At 39.6% G+C, this 26,545-nt stretch overlaps 1 protein-coding gene across 1 annotated transcript; it reads right to left on the bottom strand.

Annotated features, from left to right (window-relative positions):
* inpp5l (inositol polyphosphate-5-phosphatase L) lies at window positions 1-23,776 on the bottom strand (the record flags this gene model as incomplete). Its single annotated transcript, XM_083904450.1, has 15 exons — window positions 23,691-23,776; window positions 18,319-18,360; window positions 16,707-16,807; window positions 14,814-14,898; window positions 8,127-8,190; window positions 6,286-6,389; window positions 6,012-6,064; window positions 4,333-4,452; window positions 3,774-3,858; window positions 3,415-3,510; window positions 990-1,064; window positions 783-856; window positions 597-708; window positions 419-490; window positions 1-42 (listed from the first exon to the last, which is right to left on the bottom strand). The coding sequence occupies exons 1-15, from the start codon at window positions 23,748-23,750 to the stop codon at window positions 1-3; spliced, it is 1,185 nt and encodes a 394-aa protein (XP_083760576.1). The 5' UTR covers window positions 23,751-23,776.
* Window positions 23,777-26,545: the final 2,769 nt, after the last annotated feature.

Raw genomic sequence — 26,545 nt, 5'->3', positions numbered from 1 at the left:
TCAGTGTTGATTTGTCCTCAGTGAGAAGAACAAGAAGACGGGCTGAAGAAGAAGAAGACAAAAACAAACCAGAGTCACTTTCACTCTGCATCTGCACGTGAACACTCACTTCCTGTTTGTCTCCACTGTCACTTTCTCTGCACATGCACGCTCCCTCCCCGTTTGTCTCCACTGTCACTTTCTCTGCACATGCACGCTCACTTCCTGTTTGTCTCCACTGTCACTTTCTCTGCATGTGCACACTCACTTCCTGTTTGTCTCCACTGTCACTTTCTCTGCATGTGCACTCTCACTTCCTGTTTGTCTCCACTGTCACTTTCTCTGCATGTGCACGCTCACTTCCTGTTTGTCTCCACTGTCACTTTCTCTGCATGTGCATGTTCACTTCCAGTCTGCAGTGTAAACTTTAAATTGTTACCTTATGGTCTCCCATGCACACGTCAGGACCCACTGTGTTGTAAACCACATTCCTCTCGCCGTCGTCGTCTCTCTGGAACAAAGAATTGGATCACATGACAACATGAACTAGTCCCACTTAAAACAGTGGTTTAATATAAGTACAATTGAAATCCAATGAGGGTAAAGCAGTGACTGACCCTGTGGATGAACTCTTGAGCGCTGTGTGACATGAGGATACGATCACACCAGGCAGGACAGCGAGTGTTCATGTACTGCGTGGGTTTAGTGAACTCCTCACTGTACGGATAACTGAGGACGAGACCAGAGTGTGAGGACGTCACAGTCAGAGTAAAACATGGTTTCAGAGCAAAGTTCTCTCTCACCTGGGCGGAAACTTGATCTCCTCTTCGCTAATGACGTCGTGAAAGGCTACGACTTCTTTGTCGTATTTCAGAAGCTGAGGACACAGAAGACGTGGCTGATTATTAGAAAACTGGAATCAAGGGAATCCGGGCTTAAAATCTTTGCCAAATCAAATATGTGGATCACTGTGGCGCCCCCTACAGGGAGAAGCTAAAAGAAGTCCTCACCGACGGGACGTTGTCCTCCCTGAAATAGGCCTGGTGCAGGTAGGCGAACCGCTTCTCCTCAATCTGGAGCAAAACCTGCGTGAAGAGAGAAGATTAAAGTTAGAGGAGAAAGAACAAAAACTGAGGCGACATCCACACGAGCGAGGTTTCTTAAAAAACAAACAAACAAAAAAAACACTTTTAATTATTATTTTATTAATTTACAGAGGATCAGGAGATCATCATGGGTGTTACATTTAAATTAGAGATATTATTTCACACAATCAGACATGGATACATACACATACATCCTAATACGAAGTCTCACTATTCAATCTATCCACCTAGAAATGTCAGATTTGATCTCTTTATTAATGAGGCCGTAGTTGTTTTCACAGTTTAGACATATCCTTAATAAGATTTTTTCCTAAATATTTTATCTTGGGCGAGTCCCAGTTAAAGTTATATTTCCCTTTAGTATCTGGGTGGGGAGTATAGTTAAATGTGACCGTTTGTGTTTTTTGGATATTTAGCTAATAACCAGAGTATGAATTCTATTTTTTAAGCAGGGACATCAATTTAGGTATAACATTTCTTAAACTCTCATAGTAAAGAGGCAAAAAATAAAAAGTTCAACAGGCATCTTATGAAGGCATGTATAATTTACAATTATAACAATTTTAAAAAAGAAAAGAAAAAAAAGTATAATTTAGGTAGATTTAAATAGAAGCAGGACTATAGTACTTAACTATTAAATATAGAGTTTTTATAACTCTCCTGGTAGACAGGCTAAAGTGTGATAATAAGTCATCAACTTTACATGGGGATTAATGACACTCTTTCAATCAACAGTCACTGGTTTTACCCGCTGTAGATGAACATGGCTCCAGCCACTCACAACGCGATGAGTGGAGAGGTTTACCCTCAGATGCTCCTGCTCGCTGAAAGCTCCGTAGTCTCTCTCTTATCCGCCCTCGGTCCACCACCTGTTTGCGGCGATCTGCCCCTGCCTTCTCCCATGTTGCCGTTCTCCGCTGCTCCAGCTCCGCAGAGGCTGGCTCTTTAACGTTTCCCACTTCTTCGTGTCTGTAGCCGCCTCTGCCGCACCGTCGTAGACGGGTGCCGTTGTCAAAAAACACCTTCACTTAAGCTGGACGTGGCGTTCGGAAAAGCGTTGACCTTTGGGGCAAGAGCCCCCGGTGGCGGCGCTGTATTCCGAGGTCAATGTCCGCGGACCGCGGGTCGATTTCTGATTTGATTAACTTCGTAACAAACTCCGGTAGACTGGACCCTTCTGGTTCCTCCGCTACTCCGTATATACGGAGGTTGTTAGCTTAGCCTGAGGAACCTCTTGGTTCTCCAGCACCTGGGCGAGAGCCCCTTTCGCTGCCGTGTCCCAGTCTTCAATGTCGGATATGCGCTGCTAGGCCTCCCCCCACTCGTGCTATGGCGGTCTGTAGGTCACCTGGAGTTTTCGGTTGATTTCTCCTCTAATCTCGCTCAACTCCTCCTTCATATCGTCGCGAAAGAAAAGTCGAAATTCACTAATTTCACCGAATCAGATCCGAATCACATTATCGATGGCCCGCATGGCTGGGCTAGCTTCTTCAGCCTCGTCATCGCCGCCATTTTCTCTTAGCTTTCCTCCTCCTCCTTGCTGCGTGTTTCTTCGACAAACTCTCCTTTATCGCGTCTTGAGCCTCGTTTACATTTAATCGTTTTTGTTTATCCCCTTCCATACTACGTTTCAATCATTTTATCGTAATGTTCTTCAAAAGGGATAAATATCCAACCGTTTAGGAGCAGGTCTTTTAGGCCGCCATTTGCTTCTGCGCCACCGGAAGGTCCCGCCAGGTTTCTTTTTTTAAAATACACACAGCATACGCCAAACAAAAAAGGAGAATTAGAACGTTTTCGCATTATTTAAAACTATGAAAAACGCGTTTAGGAGCCCTAAAATTCGATCCTTTTTTTGAGAAATGAGTAAAAACCTTGGATGATGAAATCTGGATAGAGCTCCGTCCCCTCTGCCTTGAAGACAATTTTGACATGGTGGCCACTGTGGGTACTGCAACAAAAAATCCCATCCCATCCCATTGAGCACAATAGTAAAAGAGACGCCTGTAAAAGTGTCCACAGGACACCTCAAGACATGGACACGGGCGTTTATAGATCTTTATATTCTATATGTTTAAATAATGGAGTTTCATGTTTGAAAAACATTCCTAAAGGCTATAAAAAGCCCAGACAAATCTTATTTCCCAGAGTGACGTCACATGTGGCGTCTTGGGAACAGCGCTACTGTCAGGGAACCGTACGACATAAATGAAGACAATGAGGGGGTTTTGTTCTTAATCCACCTCTGAATGTGGTCGTTGTGATCTAATCTGTGGACACAGTCAGGACAGACGGATTACACCTGAACTTGGACACAGTTTCTGATCACCTGATGATGGTTGTCTTTCTCTTCACAGATGATTCTCTCCACTTTGTCGCTGCTGTCCTTCTTCACCGTCTGAACGTCAGCTGTCGTGGATAGATGCTGCTCACGCACACACACATAAACACAGGGTGTGTGTAAGAGTGTGGGTCAAAAGGTCGAGCTGATACACAAGTCGTGAGGACTTACACTTCACATGCAAACGTCAACAAGTTTCACTTTCTACTTTGCTCTTATTGATCACATGACTGTCGTTTGGGTCACATTAACTATGCCGCTGCCATGTTTTGTGCCACAAACACTTAGGATTTAAGATGAATCTCAGGCAGCTGTGATGCACAATGAGCAGTTCAGAGGTGAAGTACCTGGACGAGACTGAGCGTGTCCAGACGGAAGTTAAAATCTCCAAACAGGAAGAAAGGCAGCGGGGAGCAGCAGCTGTCTGATATCCTGCAGGAGGAATCACACACACTTCTATTAAACTGTAAATAAACACACACACATACATATATACATATATATATATTAGCGCTAGGCACTAGGTTAACGTGCGTTAACGCATGACACCGTTTCCAACAACTGACCGGAAAAAGACGATTGTGACGTCATGTTTACGTGCCGCGACACCGGAGTCCGAGCACCGTTTAGCAGTTAGCTGTGTTAGCTCCGTTAGCTCCTTTATCGCCGTTAGCGCGCCTACAGTGGAACTGGAGCGGTCTGTTTATTGAAGGAAAAGAGCTGCGCTACAAATAACCAGTGTACCGCGTACGTGTGCCTCTGTTTTTAAAGTTTACCGTTACTTTAGAGACTCATTTTAACAATCGGGAGTCACGTAAACATGACGTCACGCGTGTCTTTTTCCAGTCAGTCGCCATGGAAACGGCGTGCGTTAACGTTGACGCCGTTAATGTGTGTTTATGTGACCTGTTGATGACGTATCTGAGCGCGTGTTTGCGGTTGGCCGAGTAAACGGACGGACTGGATTCACAGGCAGTGAGGTTGGAGGCATCGTGGAACAGGTGGACGTTGACCAGATCCAGACCTCTGTGGAGAGACGACACACACGTTAACACAAACACACACATTAACACAAAATATACAGTAGTTCTGGAGGAAATCAAAGGTGAATCTCAAGGACCAATTTCCTCAAATTCAAGGACAGAATGTGCTGACACAGCCTGGTAAGACGGGAGGGCAGTGTCTTCTCTGCATCTGGACGAGCGATTGTTCTTTTTTGGGATCTCGGTCAAAGTCAGTCTTTTGACCGAATTGATTTTGGAACTTTCATTTCCCAGACATCACGTCGTCATTTACTTGCTCTTTTGCTTAGCTTTACTCGTTCGTTGTTCTGCACGGAATCAGAGAGAGAGAGAGAGAGAGAGAGAGACAGTGGACAGTGTCCACAACAACACCGCTAGTAATTACGACTCAGCCAGAGTTTCACTTCTTTCTCGCACAAAATCCAAGCACTTTCAATGACCCGTCTATACGTTTTGTTGTAAAATACACACACTTTCAAGGATTTCAAGGACCCATGGGAACCCTGTTCTCTGTCAAGGAGCAAATGAATAACAATTAAAAATAATCACATGGTCCTGAAATTAGTGCCAACTCTTTTAATTATTGACTGTTTAAAATCAGAATGAAATTGAAATACAAACATTACGTGATGTTTTTCTCTTGTTTATCAGTGACCCTTTGAGCATGAGACACATTTCCTAATGAGATAAACACAGATCTATAAACAGCTAATTACAACTCACGTGTGTAAACAGTCTATCGGCTTAAAGTGTTTTACTGTCTGTTTTTATTGCCTTGTGTTTAATGTTGTTATCTTATCTTCAGTAAAAAATTCTCAATAAATTTATTATTTATTCGGATTATTACTGCACCTGTCGTTCTTTAAAGATCCTGTGAAACCACATTACAACCCGATCTATCTAGCTTTTGAACCAAAGTTCTATCAAATTCCAAAGTTTACTCCATGATTCATGTTAAAATTCACAAACTTTCAAGGATTTCAAGGACCCATGGGAACCCTGTTCTTATCACGGAGAGGATTTTGTGACCTATAAACACACACACACCCCCAGGATGTCTTTATAAGGAGTTGTTTACTTTGTCTCGTGTCCTTGTCTGTTTTTATTGCCTTACCATTTAATGGTCACACGTGTTTCTGCCTTTTAAATCATATTTTTATTTACAGACTGATGTATCTGATCTATCTATCTATCTATCTATCTATCTATCTATCTATCTATCTATCTATCTGGCAGTTTTTTAGTCATGTAATTCTTTCAATTAGCTAAAACTATAAGAATAATTTCAAAGTAAGAAAATAATGACTTAAATGATGGGAAAACTGAATTCCTTTCTTAATACATTTGTTTTTTGCAAATCAACCGAAACAAAAGCTTGCTTGTCTTCTTGCGTCAGGCTTTTTGTGTTAAATCGAGTTAATTCTCGCTCGGTTTCTGCAGAAACGCAGCGGTCTCGTTTCCCAGAATCGACCTTGTGGTGTTTGTGCGCGTTATCAGGGAGAAGATGGGAGGGGAAAATAACTCAAACAAAAAGTGAAAGCAAGCTATCAATGATGTACATACTGGTTGTGTATAATCCAGCGAGTCCTCATGAAGCCCTTCCTGGACCACTTGAACTGTAACACACAGAGATTAGAGATTAGCGCGAGTCGGTAAACTGTGGCACGCGCTCAGCGTCTTTGAAGGGACAAAGTGTTCATTATTGATTCTTTCACATAATTTGTCTCATCTCCCTGTCAGAGCAGGAGACAGTGACCCCCTCCTCCTCCTCACCTCCTCCTCCCCTCTCCAGCCCCAGTAGACTCATTTATCCCAACACACATGCATGCATACTCACATCAGGCCAGAAATTCTTTGGGAATTTTTCTTTCTCCACCGTGGTGACCCCGTCCAGAGAGCCCACGTACTTGTTCTGCCCCGACACCGCTTTAAAATCCTTAACTGTGCGAGAGAGAGGGGGGGGGGGGGTGAGAAGAGTTATGGATGGAGAGAGAGAGAGAGGCGTGACATGTAAAAGAGTGAGAAAACATGCAAACGGCGATCAATAAACTGGTGTTAACCTCATCAGAGCGGCATACGTGATGAGGCGGATCTATACGCGGGCCCATTAGACGGCGTTTGGCGAACAACAATCGGTTTTGGGCCTTTGCGGCGAGTGGCAGCTGCAGGATGTTTATGGTTGTTCCATAAGCTTTTGTGAGGAGCTTTTTCACACCTAACGTGACTGGACTATGCAGCAGGGGGGAAAAGAACGGCTCCACTTTAAATGCAGGCTCTTTGCAAATATCCTGGCCACAAGTGGAGGGGGGGGCATCAAAGTGTGATTATACACAGGAAGGAAGGACGTCCCACTACTGATGGAGAAAAAAGGAAATGACATGAATCATATGCAACGTTGCTCTGACTCAACTGGACTCACTGTAACGGTGCAAAGTTATTTTGGGTTTTTGTTGTTAGTGTGCTCAGAAAAGTGCCAGGCAAACCTGTGGATGGAGAGGGTGAAGCCTTCCTAAAAATATTTGATTTAGTGGAGATTTTTTACGCTTGATGCAATCCTCACATTTATCCAGGCGTCAAACCAGGACTAGGACTACACTGGATGTGGGCTCCTCGTACTGAAACCACATTACCACATTATCAAAGTCCAAACTTTACTTCATGTTAGGTTATGCTGCTCCTAAACAGACTAATGTGTGATCGATCTATCTATCTATCTATCTATCTATCTATCTATCTATCTATCTATCTATCTATCTATCTATCTATCGCTATAGCCAACTAACTAGCTAGCTAGCTAGCCAGCCATCTATCTATCTAGTTAGATAGCTAGCCATCTATCTATCTAGTTAGATAGCTAGCCATCTATCTATCTAGTTAGATAGCTAGCCATCTATCTATCTAGTTAGATAGCTAGCCATCTATCTATCTATCTATCTATCTATCTATCTATCTATCTATCTATCTATCTATCTATCTATCTATCTATCTATCTATCTATCTATCTATCTATCAGGGCTTTGGTCCTGGATGAATGGCCTTTCATCAGTCACTCTGTTATCACACATTTACTTGAGGCAGTTTTTTATCATGTAATTCTTTCACTCAAACTAAAAGAATCATTTCAAAGTTCTTGTTCAAACAGAAGACAAGAAAACTGAATGTCTTAATGCGATGGCAGCTCGTGCACTACACGTTTTACTGCTGGTCTCCTTGTGTCAGGAGTTCTTTGTGTTAAAGCGTCGCTCAGATTCTGCAGAAACGTCGTCCATTTCCCAGAAACGACCTCGACAGTCACGAGGTCCTGGTGTTTGTGAGCGTTATCAGGAGAGGGTGAGGAAATCTCAACAAAACAAAGCAAAAGTGAAAGCAAGTCAGCAGTTTTTTTTCCTTTTATCAATTGGCTTCTCCCTCTACATCCATGTTTGATTTGGCAGAGATTTTAAGCCGGACGCAATCCTACCATTTATCTGGTCTTGAGACCAGGACTCGGCCTACACTGGACGTGGCGTCCTCATGACTGGGGTCAAATTAGAGGGTTCAGTTCACAATGGGAATTGGGTACCTTGCTCAGGGATACCCGCAGCCTTTTGACCTGACAGGGATATGAACTAGCAACCCTCTACTTATAAGCCCATAAGTAAGATAACAGATAAAAAAAATAGGGAGTGGAGTTCTTACCGTTAAAGTCGTATTGATAGATGTTGTTCAGTGTCTTGTGGATGAAGTACATGCTTCCCAGAGCCTGAGGAGATAAAAACAAAAAACAGCATAAAGTCAAATTTAACACAATATCTGATGAACCGATGAAAACCTGCAGCAACACAATGTATCAGTTATTAGACCTTTTAAAGAGAAATATTCATTATTTAAACAAATCCCATTCAAATCTGTTATATAAATCCTCCTAATATGTGACAGAGACTCAGGAATAATGTTCATATAACAAATTGAACTCACCAACAACAACAGTACAGACAAAATATTTGCATTAAAAAAAATCTTTTGCAGACTGCAAATCATGTTTTGGCATGTGGCCCCACCTACCGCCGTCTACCAATCATTGCAGTAGAGTCTCAGCTACCGAGCAACCACGGGTTGCCAGTTACGTCAAAAAACGTAACCTAAAAGACCTCGGTATTCTGAATTTGAATGTAGTAACCGTTTTTTGCCACATTCTTACATATGGCACCTTTAATCATTTCTTTGTAATGTGGAGCAAAAAAACGTAGAAAATATTTACACTTAAGAAGCTAAAACAATCAGAAATCTTGTTTTAATCATGAAAAAGCTTCAAACCGATTAATGGATTATCGAAATAGTTGATGATTTATTTAGTAATCGATTAATCGTTTCAGCACTACTTCCATTGTTGTTGTTTTTATGAAAACGGGCTCTGTGAAGCAAAACTATCAGACCTGACTGAGGGAGCGTTTGTGTGCGTACAGCAGCAGAGCAGGGGCGGGCGGAGACAAAAGTGATATCTATCCCTACTTCAGACCTTCTTGTGAAAGAAGAGGTTAAATAAAGGTTATAAAGAAAATGAAATCATAAAAAATGAAACAACAGAGCGTGGAGTTTCTCTTCGGCGACCCTCGATGAAGACAGAAAAACATGATGAAAGTGAAACTGAAAAGCGGGAGAAACCATGAGCTGCTGCTGCTGCCGTGACGGATGGAATTGTTAATTTCCAAATCCGCGCTCGCTTGAATTGTGAGCGATGAATTAAATGATGCAGTGCGACACAGTGTATTGTCGCCGCGCGTGAAAGACACATGAAACTTCAGACGTCACAAACACACACTTCAACACAAACACACACACTTCAGCACCCAATCATCCCTGACGTGGGCCTGACAATTTTTAATGTACTAACTGCCTGCTCCACTGATCTGATTAATCATGCCCCAGGAGATCAATAAAGACAGAAAATTAAAACAATTTAAAAGGTATTAAGCAGTGAGGGCTGCTGTCTGACACCGCTGTGAAAAATCAGAGTGCTCGGGGCGTGACCGAGTCCAGCCGGAGCATGAGAGATCTCTCCCTGAAGACTTCATTTATCTTCTCTGCCAAAGTCCTCCTCATTTAATAAAATGGAAGAGTCTACATTGTCGACTGAAGTCAGTGAGCGGCAATTAGTGAGCGACTTAAGGGACTGAGGCGAGAGCACGGCCACGTCTGAAATCACTATTTAAATCTACTACACGTGATTGTTTTAATAATATAAAGATAAATATATAATAATAAAGTAAAGTAGCAGTTATCCACCAGGGGGGGGCGACTCCATTTGAATGGAAGTCTACAGGACATAGAGGATTCTGCTTCTCACTTGATTTATAACGTCAATAAATATTTCTCCTGACGAGTTAATGGCCTCAATAATGAGCTTTAGCTCTTCTTTGATTGAACATGACGTCAATTTAATTTAAATTATGGTCCCATTGAGGCTGGCTTTACACGACAACGCTCCCGGGTGAAAGCGACAAAATGTTTTATCAGATGTGCCTTTCGTTGAGACGGCGACGGCGTTTTTGGGGCTTAAAAACGCAAAAAAAATGAAGCCACCCTCTAGAGTGGAAATCTTAAAAAAACGATCCACCGTTGCAAAAGTGCGCTCTGAACTGCTCACGCTGGCTAGCCTCCCGTATGCGTTGACGTCAGATCCATGTGCAGTACAGACAAACAACAACAAACATGTGGGATTAAAATCCATCAGTCCGACATTCAAGTTGCCTTAGCTGCTCTGATACCTATCCAGGAGTCATTTCAGCAATTAAGCTGAGTCAATGTTTTGGTTTTCGACTGTGGGCTACTCTACTCTACTAGAGAGAAGTAGAAGGAAGTTTCAACGCTCCTGCGCTCCTGGTGTTGTTGTATGGCAGTGCTTCACACAGGGTCTCTGCAGGTTTCAACAAGTCAAATTTAAGACTTTTTAAGACTTTTTTAAGACCATAATGAATACAATTTAAGACCCATTTCACATCCATACTGGCAAAAAAGTACAAAAGACATGAAGGAAAATTGGAGCCATAAATCGTTGAACTTGCAATTTCAGCTTAGCTGTGGGCTTTCATGAAGTTTTCTCCACTGCTATGCTAAGTTGAAACACACTGCGGCGTGCGCACAGCACACTAGCTAGTGGTGCTCGATAAATTCTCACCGGGCAGCACAAGTGGCCTATTTTTAGCTCCTTGTTGTAGTTCTGTTATCGCATCCTCAAAAATAGAAACATTTCAAAGCGAGACTGAAGTTTATGCATGTTTTAAATAAAAGTAACGTTAATAGATTTGTAAGACCTTTCAAAATTGTATTTAAGACCTTTTATGAGATTTTAGGAGAATTTAAGACATTTAAAGGCCTTAAATTCAAATGATTGGATTTAAGACTTTTTAAGACCCCGCGGATACCCTGTTCACAGCGCCACCTAGCCACCTGGCATGCATACTACAACATTTTTCACACACTTTTCCACCCAAAGACGCTCGTCTAAACGCGAAATAAAAAGTGGGAACTCACAAAATGCCACTTTTGCGGTTTGTGTTCAGATCGTTGTCGTGTAAAGCTTAAGCCTTAGAGGGAAAACAGCAGGACGAGAGGTGATGTGTGTGTGAAACAAATCCAACACCGCTGGAAGTAAAACTGACTAAAGCAAAAAAGTGGATCATTTAAGGTCAGGGAAGACAATCACAGGACAGAAAGTAAAGAGAGTGAGACACTAGGAAAAGTTATATAATTAAAACAGGAAACTATCGAGGCACGAGGAAAACCCTAAGATAAAGAAAACAGAAACTAAGAATTTTGTCCAAACAAAGAAAAACACATTGCATGTTTTTTTGTGTCTTTTTCTTTGTGTGTCTTTGAGTGTTTTGCTCACAAAATGAGTCATATTCTTCTTAAACACTGAGTCCGGGCCAACAGATGCTTTTATTATCAGTATATAAAGAAAAGAGCCCTGGTTTTCCCCAGGTGATTTTCTTCGTTGTCCTTTTCTCTTCTTTTCTTGATCCTTGGGGGTTTATTTTCCTGCAGGAATTTTTTTTAAAAACCGATTTAAGCACAATTTTCTCAACCTTTTCAGTTGGCATTTCTGTGATTATGTTTTAAATAACATGCATAAAATGAAATTTGAATGAAACCCATGGTTCCGAAACTGTGGTACGTTTCTACCTTGTGAAAAGTGCTTAAAAATTGACTTTTATTGTTATTTTATAAATAAACAACTGAAATCACCCAAATTTAAGCCAACACAGCAGGCTTCAGCATAACATTCAGCCACTAAATCTCATGTAAGTAAAAAAACTATAATTTGACATTTTAATCAAGAAATAATAATGTGATTTACTACTTTTTTCAGGGTTTTTTTGTAAAACAAACAATAATAATCTATTTTCAGGTTAAAGAGCTTATACACAGTGGTGTATTAACCATCCAGTGCTGTTCATTTAGGGCAGCTGTGTGTGAGTCACCTTATATCTCGCTTCATCTTAATCTAATCCCACTACAGCAGTGTATGAAGTATACGTGAGGAAGAGGAGGATGATGAGTGAGCAAATTATCTTATATTGGGGATTAAATCTGCTCCTTTTCCTCGGTCTGTATTCTAACGTTGTTACTGAGAGAGCTCAGTATTTTCTCAGGTGGTTTCTTAAGTATAAAAAGTTTTAGAGCCACTGCGTTAACAGATGAATCGCTGCAGACTTTCACTGCTTTGGTGTAAGAAGTTTTTTTTTTTTTTTTTTGACTCCATGAATGAAGCGAAACCATCATCATCATTCACTGCTGGAAAATCCCAGGATAACGTTCTGTCAATTAGCTAAAAATAAGATATGGCCTCGTTTACGTCGGGACGTGTAACAATATCGTGTTTGAAGACACACACACACACGCACACACACACAGCTCAACAGACTGTGCCAGGCAGCGATCTTCATCAATCAGGTTTGTGCACAGTTTAATAAAAAAATATTGACTTACAAGTGATTTTTTATCAAAACACCATTTGTACTGAGAATGCATGCAAGTCTGCGCCGTGCACTGCTGCAGCTCTGAAAGGAACCCCCCCCCCCCCCCATACACACACACACACAAACTCTCTCTTGGCCTTATAACTGATGATCTGCAGCCAAGAGGAAACAAATTGAAAATCAATGCAGGTGGCACCGACGAAATGAGAATGAGGCATTAGGAGTGGAGGTGGTGGTGGTGGTGTGTGTGTGTGTATGTGTATGTGTGTGTGTGGGGGGGGGGGGGGTCTGCAGGTCTCTCAGGGCAAAAGAGTGGAGGGTGCAAAGAGTGGAGCGCAGGGGGAAACTTAGTCCCAGCTGTCGTCCAACCCCCTCTCACACTTTATTTATCGTGCACAAATAGGCTGCGATCAATAGTTTTAATCTAGAGTTAAATGTATTGAGTTTGGCCTGTCGTCACACCCCCCCCCCCCCCCACACACACACACACCTGGTCATTGACTCCCCCATCTTGTTGTTTTTTTTTTTTTCTTTAACGTCACACACCTTCAGTCTCCAGCTGCTGTCATTGACCTCTACTGTCAGAGCACAGTGTGAAGGGATCACCTGGGATCACCTGGGAGGAGCGAGGGTTAATAGTTTCACACAGACTTTCAGACACTTTTCAGACACTCACAGTCAGCCCAATGTTTGATTATCACACCGTAAACCGTAGAGTAAAGCTGGCTAATCGTTACGGCTGCAACTCGTGATTATTTCTACAGGTTTGGTCAGTAAGATGTTAAGAAATGTTGCTCGGTGTTCGTCAAAACTGGAAATAATGACGTTCTCATATGAGAATGATTCAGCTTTTTAATGATTTCTTACATTTTAAAGCGGACCTAGACCGGAAGTTCCAATTAACGCTGTTTTTTAGTGTGTATCTGCGTCATTACTTTGTTTATGAAGCCCTGAAGTTTCAAAACAAACAGTTCTGCCACTGTTGAGAACGCTGTGTTTTATTGTAATCTCGGGCTCAGCGAGATCTCTGAAAAAACCTGGTCCGGTTACGTCAACACCGGTTCTCCTGAACAGCAGATCCTCCTGCTCCGGGCACTAGTCTGGGCACATCTGGTTGCGTACATTGAACCGCAGAAGAAGAATAACGTCCGTTGTGGAAGTGTTTCACGAGCGACAGTGTCTTCTGACTCCGGGTCAAAGGTCATCAAAGGGACTGCGGTGGGGAGTCGTGAAGAAGCTATTTTTAAACACTGTTAAAACAATGTTTTGATAATGAGGAGCAGTGCATCCACCGTTCCAGAGGGGGGAGCTGCGCTTCTGAGAGCGGGTGTGCTGAATATGTCACTTCCAGGTATTGGCCAATCACAAGACAGTTGGAAAGGCTCTTCGCTGGCTGGCCAATCACAACACACTCTGTCTTCTGGGGGTGAGATTTATGTCTGAAATATCGCGGCTGAGGAGAGCGTCAGTAAGTAGAGATTTCTAATCGGCTCGTTCACAGCAACTAGGAGGTTTTTGACCATAAAAACAAGTTAATGTATGTAAGTAGACCTCCATAACTAACATATATGTGCAACAGGACCACTCTATGTGAGCTTTAAGCTTTAAAATCTCAAAATGTATTTCAATTGTTGAAAAAACAACTCTCAAACCAACCAATTCAATAATAATCGGCCAGTTGACGATGTGCACGGTCACTGATATCTTCTACAGACAGGCTGGATTATTGAACACTTGGTTTCTACATACTATTCAGTTTAAATGAAAATATTCACATTTACTGAGGGATTATAGAATCCTAACTTTAGGCCATCTTGAATCCCTCAGGGTTAACAACTAAAACAACAATTAATTGACAATTTAAAAGGTTTTTTAAATCACTAACGTTACTTTAAAAAAATCCTTTGAGTTTCCCCTCAAATGACCTGAAGCTAGTTTATAAAGTCCATTATTTATAATCTGACTCACTGGTCCTTTAATCCTTGAAAGTTTGGGAATTTCCAAGAAATTTTTACAAAGACCGACTCTGACCAAGATCCTAAGGAAATCAATAAACATGGAGGCCATCATGGATGAAGACGATCTTACAAGACGCCCTCACATCTTATTAATCTCAGCACATTTGGTGCTTGAATTTGAGGGAAATGGTCCTGGTAAGGGATTAAATTATAACCTTTAAATTAATTAAATACACACATGTAATCTAAGCTACGATTCCCTGCTTTGTAATAAAGAAAAGAAGAAGGTCATTCTTGTGCTCACTGTGTTCTACAAGCAGCTTTTCATCAGCGACCACACAGTGATAAACATGGAGGAGGAGGAGGGCTCCATCTACTGGAGGCAGGTGTGAACTACACACTGACTTAATAATAAAAATAGAAAATAAAAGAAGGTTGTTTCTTACCGTGAAACCGCCTCCCTGGAACTGGTTATCCACGTAGATGCAGACTCTGTTGTAGTCTTTCATTTCCTGACTTGACTCAATGCTCCTGGAGGAAATTATATTCACAATAATAATAATAATAATGATTATAAGTTAGTTAATTCATTCATCTGTGTATAGTCATGGGCTATTTACACAACAGCCATTTTGAGAGGTCACTGTAGAAAAATCACAGGTGTGAATATTCAAATGAATGATGAATGATGGCTGAGTTCCATTTCTCTTCTTCAGTTTCAGGGTTCTGAGTCTCTGCAGGTTTCAACAAGTCAAATTTAAGACTTTTTAAGACTTTTTTAAGACCATAATGAATAAAATTTAAGACCCATTTCAAATCCATACTGGCAAAAAAGTACAAAAGACATGAAGGAAAATTGGAGTCACAAATCGTTCGGCTTAGCTGTGGGCTTTCGTTAAGTTTTCTCCGCTGCTATGCTAAGCTGTAACGCGCACAGCACACTAGCTAGTGGTGCGCAATAAATTCTCACCGGGCAGCACAGGTGGCCTACTTTAGCTCCACGTTGTAGTTTTGTTATAGCATCCTCAAAAATAGAAACATTTCAACGCGAGACTGAAGTTTATGCATGTTTTAAATAAAGGTGACGTTAATAGATTTTTAAGACCTTTCAAATTTGTATTTAAGACCTTTTATGACATTTTAGGAGAATTTTAGACATTTTAAGGCCTTAAATTCAAATGATTGGATTTAAGACTTTTTAAGACCCCGCGGATACCCTGTAAAATTAACTCTATAATTACTCTAATATTTCGTCCCTTTGACCATCACACATTAACATGTTTGTGTATTACACTGAATTATGTCATTAATGCGTTTTATCAACTATGAGAACACTTTATTCTGTATCCTCGTTCCTTGGCTTTACATTTGCTGCTATTCACTGCCCCCTAGTGGCACCAAAAAATAAGTTTGAATTGAATTTGAATCGACCATGAATTGAATTCAATGTTTTGTCCTTCATAAGAGAAAATAAATATAGGGAAGTTTCACTTGATAAATGCTACAAATACGGCCGATTTAAAATGCACTGAAGTCCACAGATTATGCAGAGATTATGCGAAGCAGCTGTATGTATGTGTGAAAGCAAACTTTCTCTGGAGATTCTCCTGACAGCTCTCTACTGTCATCTCTGGATAAAGTCGGAACAATCTCGTGAAAAACTACCAACAAAAATCCACAGTGAGATTATCTCCAGTCACTAATCTCTGCATGTTTTCAACAGATTTATGGCATAATGAAGCAATCAGGGATTAGTTAATAGGGAATAATCCAACAGTTTTATTCATCAGGAAATTTAAGTGTTTTTGGATCCCAAAAATGTCCAAATTAAGAGAAAGGACACAGATTATTTAAGTGTGTGATTAAATCAGCCGCCGTATAAAAGCACAGAATCAATAAATATGAAGAAAGATTGTTTTTTAAAACAATTCAAGTGTTCAAGCTTTCACATTTAAAAATGTGAAAGCTTTCAGGAGTGCTGTAAAATTAGACAATTAGAAGATTAGTTTTATTTCTATTTAACATAAATATTTAATCTAAGTCAATTAATCAGTTTCCTGGATTATTTTAATTTACAAAATAAACAAAATACCCTCCTACACAAAAAAGAAATGTGGTATTATTTGAACATTCGTCAAAAGGACAAAAACGGGTCTTTAAACGTGATCGTTTAGTTTTTACGTGAGCTATAAATTGACGTAAATGCTGATAGTTGCTAAATGAATATTGGATTCATGTTTATTTAATTTTATTTTAGATGCGGGCATTTGTGCTGTGTGTAGAGCACGTACTCTACGATCTAACCTCTAAATAAACGGGTGAATCTTAACTGTACAAACCTGAAGAAGTTGTCTGCGTGGCCCATGTTCATCATGTAGTCCTTTCCTCCGACCTCCTGGAAGTGCAGAGCGATGAACTGTGGCTTATGGCTGTAAATGGTCTGTAAACAAACAAACAAACAAACAAACACAGAGAGAGAGAGAGTAATGAGTAAAAGAGAAGAAGAAATAGGTGAAAACAAGAGAGAGTTACAGGACGGAGTCAACCATCCGTGAGAGGTCATGGGGAGTTTGTTTCTCTGTTGGGTTTTTTAGTTAAAGTCTAATTTTAGTCGGACTAAGACAATAATTTGGTTTTCTTGGTGTCAGACTTTAGCTGGCTGCTGTGGCTCTGCTGCTGTTTCTTCAACCTGAAATCTAATTATGATCGTTTGTGCTCGGTCTACACGAGCCAAAGCATTTTTATTATTATTATCATGTTTACTAGGGCTGTAACGATATGCGTATCGAAATCGTAATCGCGATACTCAGAGCCACGAACCGTGGCGTGAGAAAACAGAATCGTGAAACGCCCTTTCTAACTCCCAGTTATTTTTCCAGTCAGCCACATGATATGAGCTGTTAGTGCTACCAAACTTTTCAAATTACTATTATTTTTATTAGGGGTGTCAAATTATCGCATTAAGTGTGATTAATTAATTATGGTCATCATCAACGCGTTAATCTCTTCTTTACCGGGGGCAGCATCAGACGCAGCGACAAAAGCGTCATAAAACCATGTCTAACTTTAACAAACACAGACATGCTGCATACCCACAGAAAGGTCAGAAACTCAAATAAAAGCTCATATAAACCATTCTTATGTTCACCAAACACAGTTAAAACACGGATGGATCAAACCCGCAGGAGGTGAAAAAAAACGTTACAGCGCACGTGTTTAAAAGCGACACCAGAGCATCAGCGTGATTATGTAAACAGCGGAGAATTCACAGATTCTAACGGTACCATTTTTATCACTCTATGAACAAGATTCACGGATCCAGCCCCAAAATAAGAGCAAAACAACAACTGACTTTCAAGAAATACAAGCAGAAATGTTGTCTTACCTTTCCTGTTTATCAAAACAAGTTATTTCCACCGGAACAAAACTGCTTCTCATGAAGAACTACACTTCCCAGCATGCTTTGGGGACAAATCCCAGTCTGATTGATGATTTACTTTGTATTTTTCCAACAGTATTTATTTATGTTCAAATCTGTTCACAGTGTTCCAAAATATTTCTTATTAAATGTTACATTAAGTTGTTATATAAGTAAATGTTTGTGATACAAATCGAATTGTGAGTTTGTGTATCGTTACAGCCCTAATGTTTACTGTGTTTCTATTGTTTTATTGCGTTGTATACCGCCAACCGACAAACTAATTTCCCCTTGAGGAAAAATAAAGCTCTGAACAAAAACGGTGGTGAGTTTTGTACAAGATTGTATTATAATTATGTTCTTGAAAGTTCTTATGACTGACTTCATTTTTAGCACAGATTTAATATTTCTTTGTTACGTGTATTTCAATTTATCAATAATAAATCAATCAATTACATATAATTCCATTTTTATTTCAACAAAAATGAAGAGAATAAATTTAAGAATTCAAGAGCCAGATGAATCCGACTTACCTTGTACAATTCATGTAACCACTCGCTTTCAATTTCACCCAACTGTGAAGAGAAAAGGAAAAGAAAGGTCATTAAATTACAAATTTTCCTGGAAGAAACAGAAGAAAATGGATGTATTCTGTCCTCAAGCGCAGAGCAACAACCTGTGAACGCAACATTTATAATTTTACTTTAGTTTTAATCAAAAATATATTGGTCTTTCTTAACGTTTCATTTTAATTACGCAGAGTAATGAAAAAGAGTTGTTAGCTAGCTAAGTTGGCTAGCTAAAGCTACACTTCTTAATCCTCTGCTAATCAGAGCTCATACTTGTAAGTTTAAGGCCATATAAATAATAGAAATAAAAGGTTTTTCTTTATTTTTTCTTTAAATAATGACTTCTGGGTTTTAACTAACCAACAAAAATAGGTCAAAAAGGATGACGTCGTCACGGAAACTCTGACGCTAGCTCTTGAGCAAGGAAATACAAACTGTGTGGAAATCTAATCCGGAACATTCCGCTGCTTCTGTTTCCAGGAAGTACAAGTGTAAACTGTAATAATCTGGATACGAGTGTGTTTTCAATGACAGTAAAACACAGATGAGAGAAAATCAGACAGATAATCTTCACACAGAAAAGGCCGAGGACGACTTAGCAGATCAGAGCAGACGCAGCGCCTCAGAGGTGTTTAACGGGGATTAAAACCCCTTTAGTTTTATTTTCTGCTCCTTCTGTTTGAGACGAAATACAGTGGAATCTTTTTGGTTGTTTGGAATAAATGTTTCTGGGTAACAATTCATGATTTTCAATATGAAACAACCATCGGAACTAAGGATGATAACGATATCACAAGCTACTGATGCTGATATTAGTCAGATACGGTCATTTTAAACCATGTATTTTTAAATTGTCACGCTCGCAACTGAAAATAGATAAGTTTCATTCAAGTTCAAGATATTTTTTTCATTATAATTAAAAATATTGTTTTTTAAGCCTTTAAAGGTACGCGTCAAGAAAAAAGCAAAGGAAAAATGATTTCTTATTAAATTCTTATTTTGTTTTATTTACTTATGATAATAACGACAATCAAAATGTATATATATATATATATATATATATATATATATATATATATATATATATATATTTATATAAAGTATGTGAAAATATAAATGTAAAGAACAATAAAATACTGTAAATAACTTTTTAAAAAACCTATACAAACTTAGGAAAAAAATAAACATTACAGTGTAAAGAACCCACATTATAAGACAATATAAATATATAAAAAAATAATTTAAAAAAAACTTTTTACATTGCACTGTAAATAACTCACATTATAAACAAAATATAAAGTATAGAAGTGAAATAGTTTTCTTGGAGGTACTAAACCCACAGCAGGAAATTCCTCATCAGCACCTTTGAAGCACTGCTTCTACTAGTTAGCGTTAGCGTCAGCTAGCATTCTGACACTAATGTTAGCTGCTGTTCAAGTCTGTGTCCCCGTTAGTTAGACAATGTAACTGCTCAGTAAGAGCAGTCATTTACGTCTACCCGTAGCGCAATGAAAGTGAGAAAGTGTGTTAATGCGTTAAAAAAAATGTACGCGTTAATTCCACAAATTAATCATCCTGCGTTAAACGCGTTAATTTTGACAGCCCTAATATTTCATTATTTTTGTATTAGACCCTGCAGTATTTCAGACACAGGCCTCTACCAAACGGTTGAGACGTCTGTTCATAATAAACCTGGTTTGCATAATTCATAAAGTACAAAATACAGAACAAGTCACATTAATTTAGTGTTAGCGAGTTCAGCTTGATGCATTTTTCAATGCGATATAGTGACTTAAAGTGTGGTCGACCAAATAGTTGAGTAGTACCTTAAAGGGTTAATTATCCTCAACTGAAGACAGTCACGATGATGTTGTAGATATCTGAAACTGGTAATTCCAGATTATCTGCAACTCATTTCTAGGTTACCTGTAGTGACAAACCCCCCCCCACACACACACGAGTAAAAACTGAATTTCAGACGTCGGAAACTGTCGTTTTTTGACGAGTAAAAAGACGTCATAAACAACTACAACTCGTACGAGTCATGGTTTGCATTTCTCTACCGGACCACGGTGAACTCTGCGGGTCGACGTCATTCCCAGTTCCGACTTCCGACGTAAATGGAACTCGGTCATTCACGCCAACATCCTTTCTGAATGTTGGCGTTCAGTTATTGCGTCGTTCAGCTGTGACAAATACGTGAAAATATGACTGCATTTGTGATCGTCATCATAACAGGATTCTCCGGTTTTACAACAACAACAACAACAACAACAACAACAATAGGCAGCAGCGTCACAGCGATTGATGGCTGCGTCAGGATTTTTGGGTCACTGTGTGGCGACAGGGTGAAGCCAGGTGCACTCACACACTCACAACAGCAAAGGAAAGGCTTTGCATAGTGGATTTGCATGGACTATGCAGGACGTGAAGGTCTCCTCATGATGAACATGAACCGCAGTGGATCTGACTCTGGTCAAGATTCATCCAGTCGTAAATTAACCTTCTGTCTGTCCTCGCACTAACTTCATTTAAACGCTCAGAAAATCTGCTCACATTTGGTCGAATGTAAATGTTTATGCTTTACAGATACAGAGGAAACAGATGAACTCAATGACTTGAAGGATGTATATTTTTAAGTATCTTTCATAGGGATTGTTATAAATCATTAGGACCTGGAATGACTGGAGGAAAAAGGCAGGCTCCCCCTTGTGGCACTTCATAATAAATGACTACATCTGTATGTTGGCGAGTATTTTTCTTAATCGTCTAAATAACAAAAATTCACCACAATCAAGTTATTACAAGTGCTTTAAGACAAAGCATGACGATATCGTTAATTGCACCCTTCCTAATTGTAATATGATTTTCTGTATGTTGTGTATGTACACAGGTAAACAAAAATTACGTTAAAAATGGTACAAAATGTTAAAAAAAAAGCAGGTTATTTAAAGGTAAAATAATACTAGTTTCAGTAGCAAAAACTGCTACAAAATGGAAAAAAGATTTACACGCGTTAATAATTTATTACAAAAAAACACGATAGACGTTGCGATAAAACACTTCAAAATAGTTCACTGCTGCAAAAACAAGTCGTAAAAATGTTATGAAAATTACGTACTAACGTTACCAAAAAATTACAAAGACAAACAATATTTCTTCAAATGTATTTATATATAAAACTTTTGATAAAACGCTCTTTGGTTTTATTACATAGTGATGGAACAATACATCGGGCTAACATTTGGTATAGTTTAAAATTATATTTATTAATGATTATAAAATATGCATTTTTGTCCTCATAAAAACTTCTTTTTACCCATTTAAAGTATTTAATATTTAGTATATACGTTACTTTAATGTAAATACTGTTAAGCATTTTTTTATTATTATTTGCTATTATTAAAACAGTTATATTTTAAAATTGGCATCAATTACTGGTCATAGAAAACACCCGTCAGTCGACCTTTAATCACTAATATTAACAAAACAAAAACACAAATATTAACTGTTTTTCTCCGTTCATGATCCCAATAATGATAAGTTTACTGTGAGGTTGCTTTTCACTGTGATAAATGTTATTATTGTGATATATTATCTCATAATTATCCTTATTTGAGAGCGTGTCGATGCTGCAGGGATGTTTTCAGAGCAGAGATAAAGAGTTAAACGGCTCCTGGACTGAACCACAAGAGGATTTCAAAGCCTGTGATGATGATGTGCTTAAAGACTCGCTCTGATCCTGAAGGTAAAGACCGAACGCTGAGCAGCGTTTGCTTATAGAAAAGCATCAGCGCCTCAGTCAGGAGAGAAGATTCTCATCTGTTTACATATTTCCCACAAAGGGATCTAACATGTTTTCACTGGAGCCAGATTAGGAAACCGGAAATATGGACCAGAGCCAATTTTCCATGAGTGTCAGAGCCGTCGTCTCTGCTCTGTCTGCGACGTTTAACCCAGTCCAGACTGAACTACAATCCGCTGCATGTTAAAGTGAAGGTTTTGAATGGTTCAGCTACAGTCAGAGGTCTTCACTACACCATAAAACAACACACTGTGACTTATGCGTTTCTAAACTAATCGTCGACTAAAGCAGTTTCTCTGAATTTTCAGCTTCTTAAATGTGAATATTCTCTGGTTTCTTTGCTCCACGTAACAAATAAATCATTAAAAGTGAGAAAGAACGTTAGAGAACATCGTCATTTTCCAGGCATAGTTGCCGGTTTGAATCCCAGATTGACTGAGGGCCTTTCTGTGTGGAAGAACCCAGGTTCTCCAGGTTCCTCCCACAGTTGAAAAACATGCAAAGTTTAATTGGACTCTCTAAAATTGACCATAGGAGCAGAACTGGAAGGTTGTGGGTTCAATTCCTGCCTCTGCAAGTCTACGTGTCCTTGAGCAAAGACACTTAACCCCATGTTGTAGTGTGTAAAATGATTACAAGTTCATCAAGGAGATCTAGAAGAAGAGTTGGTATTATGGTCTGTATTTATATAGAACTTTGGGGTTAACGGCACCATATGTAAGAATTGGGCCAAAAACGGTTACTACATTCAAATTCAAAATGTCGAGGTCTTTTTAGGTTTCTTTTTTTACGTAACTGGCAACCCGTGGTTGCTCGGCAGCTGAGACTCTACTGACTGCAATGATCGGTAGACGGCGGTAGGTGGCGCCACATGACGCCGAAACATGATTTCAAAACATAAACATGATTTGCAGTCTGCAAAATATTTGTTTTAATGCAAATATTTTGTCTGTACTGTTGTTGTTCGTGAGTTCAGTTTGTTATATGAACATTATTCCTGAGTTTCTGTGACATATTAGGAGGCTTTTATGGCCAGTTGCTTTACATTTATTACATAATGTCTTTGCTCAAGGGCACATATAGACTAGCAGAAGCAGGAATTTTACCCACAACCTTCCAGTTGAAAGACTAACTCCTACCTCCTCACTTAAAAAAAAAAAACATTGATTCTAAAAGTCGTTGTCAGTTCATCAAAGAATCGATTAATCGTCACGTGAGCTCGCGCATCTCTTGCTTTTACAACTTTATTTTAATTTTTTTTTTTTTACGGATGAATACATGAAGCACGTGCTGCTGACAGCTGACACAACAAAAACAAACAACACGGTTTTCTGTCACAAACACCGTGAACCGTCACAGCGACAACAACAAACTACAACACACTTTAGTAGTTTCCATGTGTGTGTGAGAGCTCACACACACACACACACACACACACACAGGAAGAAGAACGCGCCACTGTTAAATCTATAATCCGACTATAATCTGACCTGTGTGTTTGTGTGTGTGTGTGTTTTAAATGTTTACTCACGTTGTCAAAGAGTGTGCCGACATTGGCGGTCACGAGCAGCACGTCAGTCAACGTCTCCATGTTAACAAGCCTTCACGCGCACAACACGGTCCCAGGAAACTCCGCAGCGGCGTCGCCCGGATGACGCGCGCGCGACTCAGGCCTGAAGAGGCGGCACCACCTCCTCCTCCTCCTCCTCTACAACACGGAGAGACTTTTACACCGACTCGCTGTCCCGCTCACACCGGGCCCGTCACCGCTCGTGTCCGTGTCCGCTGACGATCTGTCGCGAGCGTCATGGAGTTTGAACCGGCTGCGGCGGCTGCGCTCGCGACCAACGGTCGTCAGCGGCGGCGGTTGTAGTTGCAGTTGTTGTAGTTTCGGTGCCCTCGTGCGCGGATTTCCGCCTCCTGTCCGTTAATTGGACTAAAGTCTTCTTAACAGACACGAAGCATCTGCTGCTGTCCTCACTTCACAGGTCCGTGTCTCCTGTCTGTCTGTGTGTGTGTGTGTGTCTTCAGCGCGTGAGAAACGCGAGGCTCCGCCCACTTTACCGCCGAACACTCAATTACAGTCTTCCTCATGTCCCGCGCGCACACGCACACACACACAGTGTCAATTAACCACACCAACATTATCAGGGTCTCCGCAGGTTTCAACAAGTCAAATTTAAGACTTTTTAAGACCATAATAAATACAATTTAAGACCCATTTCACATCCATAATGCCAAAAAAGTACAAAAGACACGAGCAATTCAACTTAGCTGTGGGCTTTCGTTAAGTTTTCTCCGCTGCTATGCTAAACTGTAACACACCGCGGCGCGCACGCTAGCTAGTGGTGCTCGATAAATTCTCACCGGGCAGCACAGGTGTCCTACTTTAGTTCCGTGTTGTGGTTATGTAGTCAATAGATTTTTTAAAACCTTTCAAAATCGGATTTAAGACCTTTTAGGAGTTTTTAGGAGAATTTAAGACATTTTAAGGCCTTAAATTCAAATCATTGGATTTAAGACTTTTTAAGACCACACGGATACCCCTGACCCACATTAACACTGTGCAGCACAGAATACGGCAAGTCTGCTTTTGTTTATATAGATCAGTAGTTTCCAGCCATTATATAACATGTATTATGTTATATTATATATATATATACATATATATATATATATATATATATATATATATATATGTTAGTATGTTCTCTACAGTGAAACACAGAGATGTTAAAGTCAGTTTCCAGTCATTATATAACATGTATCATATGTGTGTGTGTGTATACATATATATATATATACACACACATACACACATATATATATATGTATAGCAGTATGTTCTCCACAGTTAAACACAGAGATGTTAAAGTCAGTTTCCAGTCATTTTATGACACATATGTATCACATGTGTGTATATATATGTATAGACACACACACACACACATATATATATATATGTATAGTAGTATGTTCTCCACAGTGAAACACAGAGATGTTAAAGTCAGTTTCCAGTCATTATATAACATGTATCATATGTGTATATATATGTATATATAGATATATATGTATAGTAGTATGTTCTCCACAGTGAAACAGAGATGTTAAAGTCAGTTTCCAGTCATTATATAACATGTATCATATGTGTATATGTATATATATATATATATATATATATATATATATATATATATATATATATATATATGTATAGTAGTATGTTCTCCACAGTGAAACACAGAGATGTTAAAGTCAGACTCTGGTGCCAGCTCACAGTCTGAGTCTCTGGGCTCCATAGTGCCGTTAATGAGCGATTCAACCATGGCGTTGGTTCTCGCAGCCAAACGTCTCCGAGCTTTTGTCTCTGCTTCCTCTGACTCCTCTGACTCATAACCTCCATTCTCCTCTCTGTGCTTTATTCACCAGCGTCAACAGGTCCATTTCAGAGTGTTACCCTAACGCTGCCACGTCCGTCCGTCCGTCACCGGTTCGGAAGGGACAGTGTGTGAAAGGGAGACTGAGGTGGTTTGTTGGAGGCAGTTTTAGAAGGAGACGCCTGAGGGTTTGAGGAGGTGAAGCAGCTGCAGCAGAATGAGCAGAATGAGCAGAGCATGGACAAAAACAACAACAACAACAACAACAAGCCTGTATGTGCTGTAGTGTTTAAAGCTCATGTAAAGACTGTGTTGTTACAGGACAATAAATCAAACTGGAAAGGCTGCATTCCCCCACAGGGATAATAAAGTCTGTTTTATCGTCGCAGTCAAAAGTAAATATTTGCACTGAATTTAAAAATAAAGAAAAGTTCCTACAACGACAAAGTCAAACTGAAAGGTACAGGAGTATTATTTTGCTTTTAAAAATGTTAAAAGTGTCTTAAAAGTTTTGTTGAACATTTCCCATCCAAACATCTCCTCTCCAGTGCTACGAACGCTAAGATTTCCCAATATCTGACTAGTGCTACATTACATTATATACATAATATGTTATTGACAATTTATTATTTATTATTTAAAATATTAGAAATGTCAAAATTTAATTGTCTCATTCACTCGTTTCAGCTCTTCAATGTAGTCTTTTCATTTGTTTATACTCACTTTCACTGTATATTGTATATATTTCCAGATTGTCTACTATTATTGTATTTTATTTTATTTATATCTGTATATCTAGCTCTCGTTTACTCGCGCTGTATTTCTTCCTACTTTGCACGAAGCATCTGGAACAAAAACAATTCCCCCCCGGGGATTAATAAAGTATTCTGATTCTGATATGGTATCCCCCATTAGGGCTGAAAACACTTATTAAAACCAGTTTCTTTGATTTCTCAGCTTCTTCTATGTGAATGTTTTCTGGTTTCTTTGCTCGAACTAATCATTTTGA

The sequence above is a fragment of the Microchirus variegatus genome (genome assembly GCF_963457635.1).
Source record: "Microchirus variegatus genome assembly, chromosome: 18".
In the NCBI taxonomy this organism is placed as follows: domain Eukaryota; kingdom Metazoa; phylum Chordata; class Actinopteri; order Pleuronectiformes; family Soleidae; genus Microchirus; species Microchirus variegatus.
This window is presented reverse-complemented; position numbering and strand designations above follow the sequence as displayed.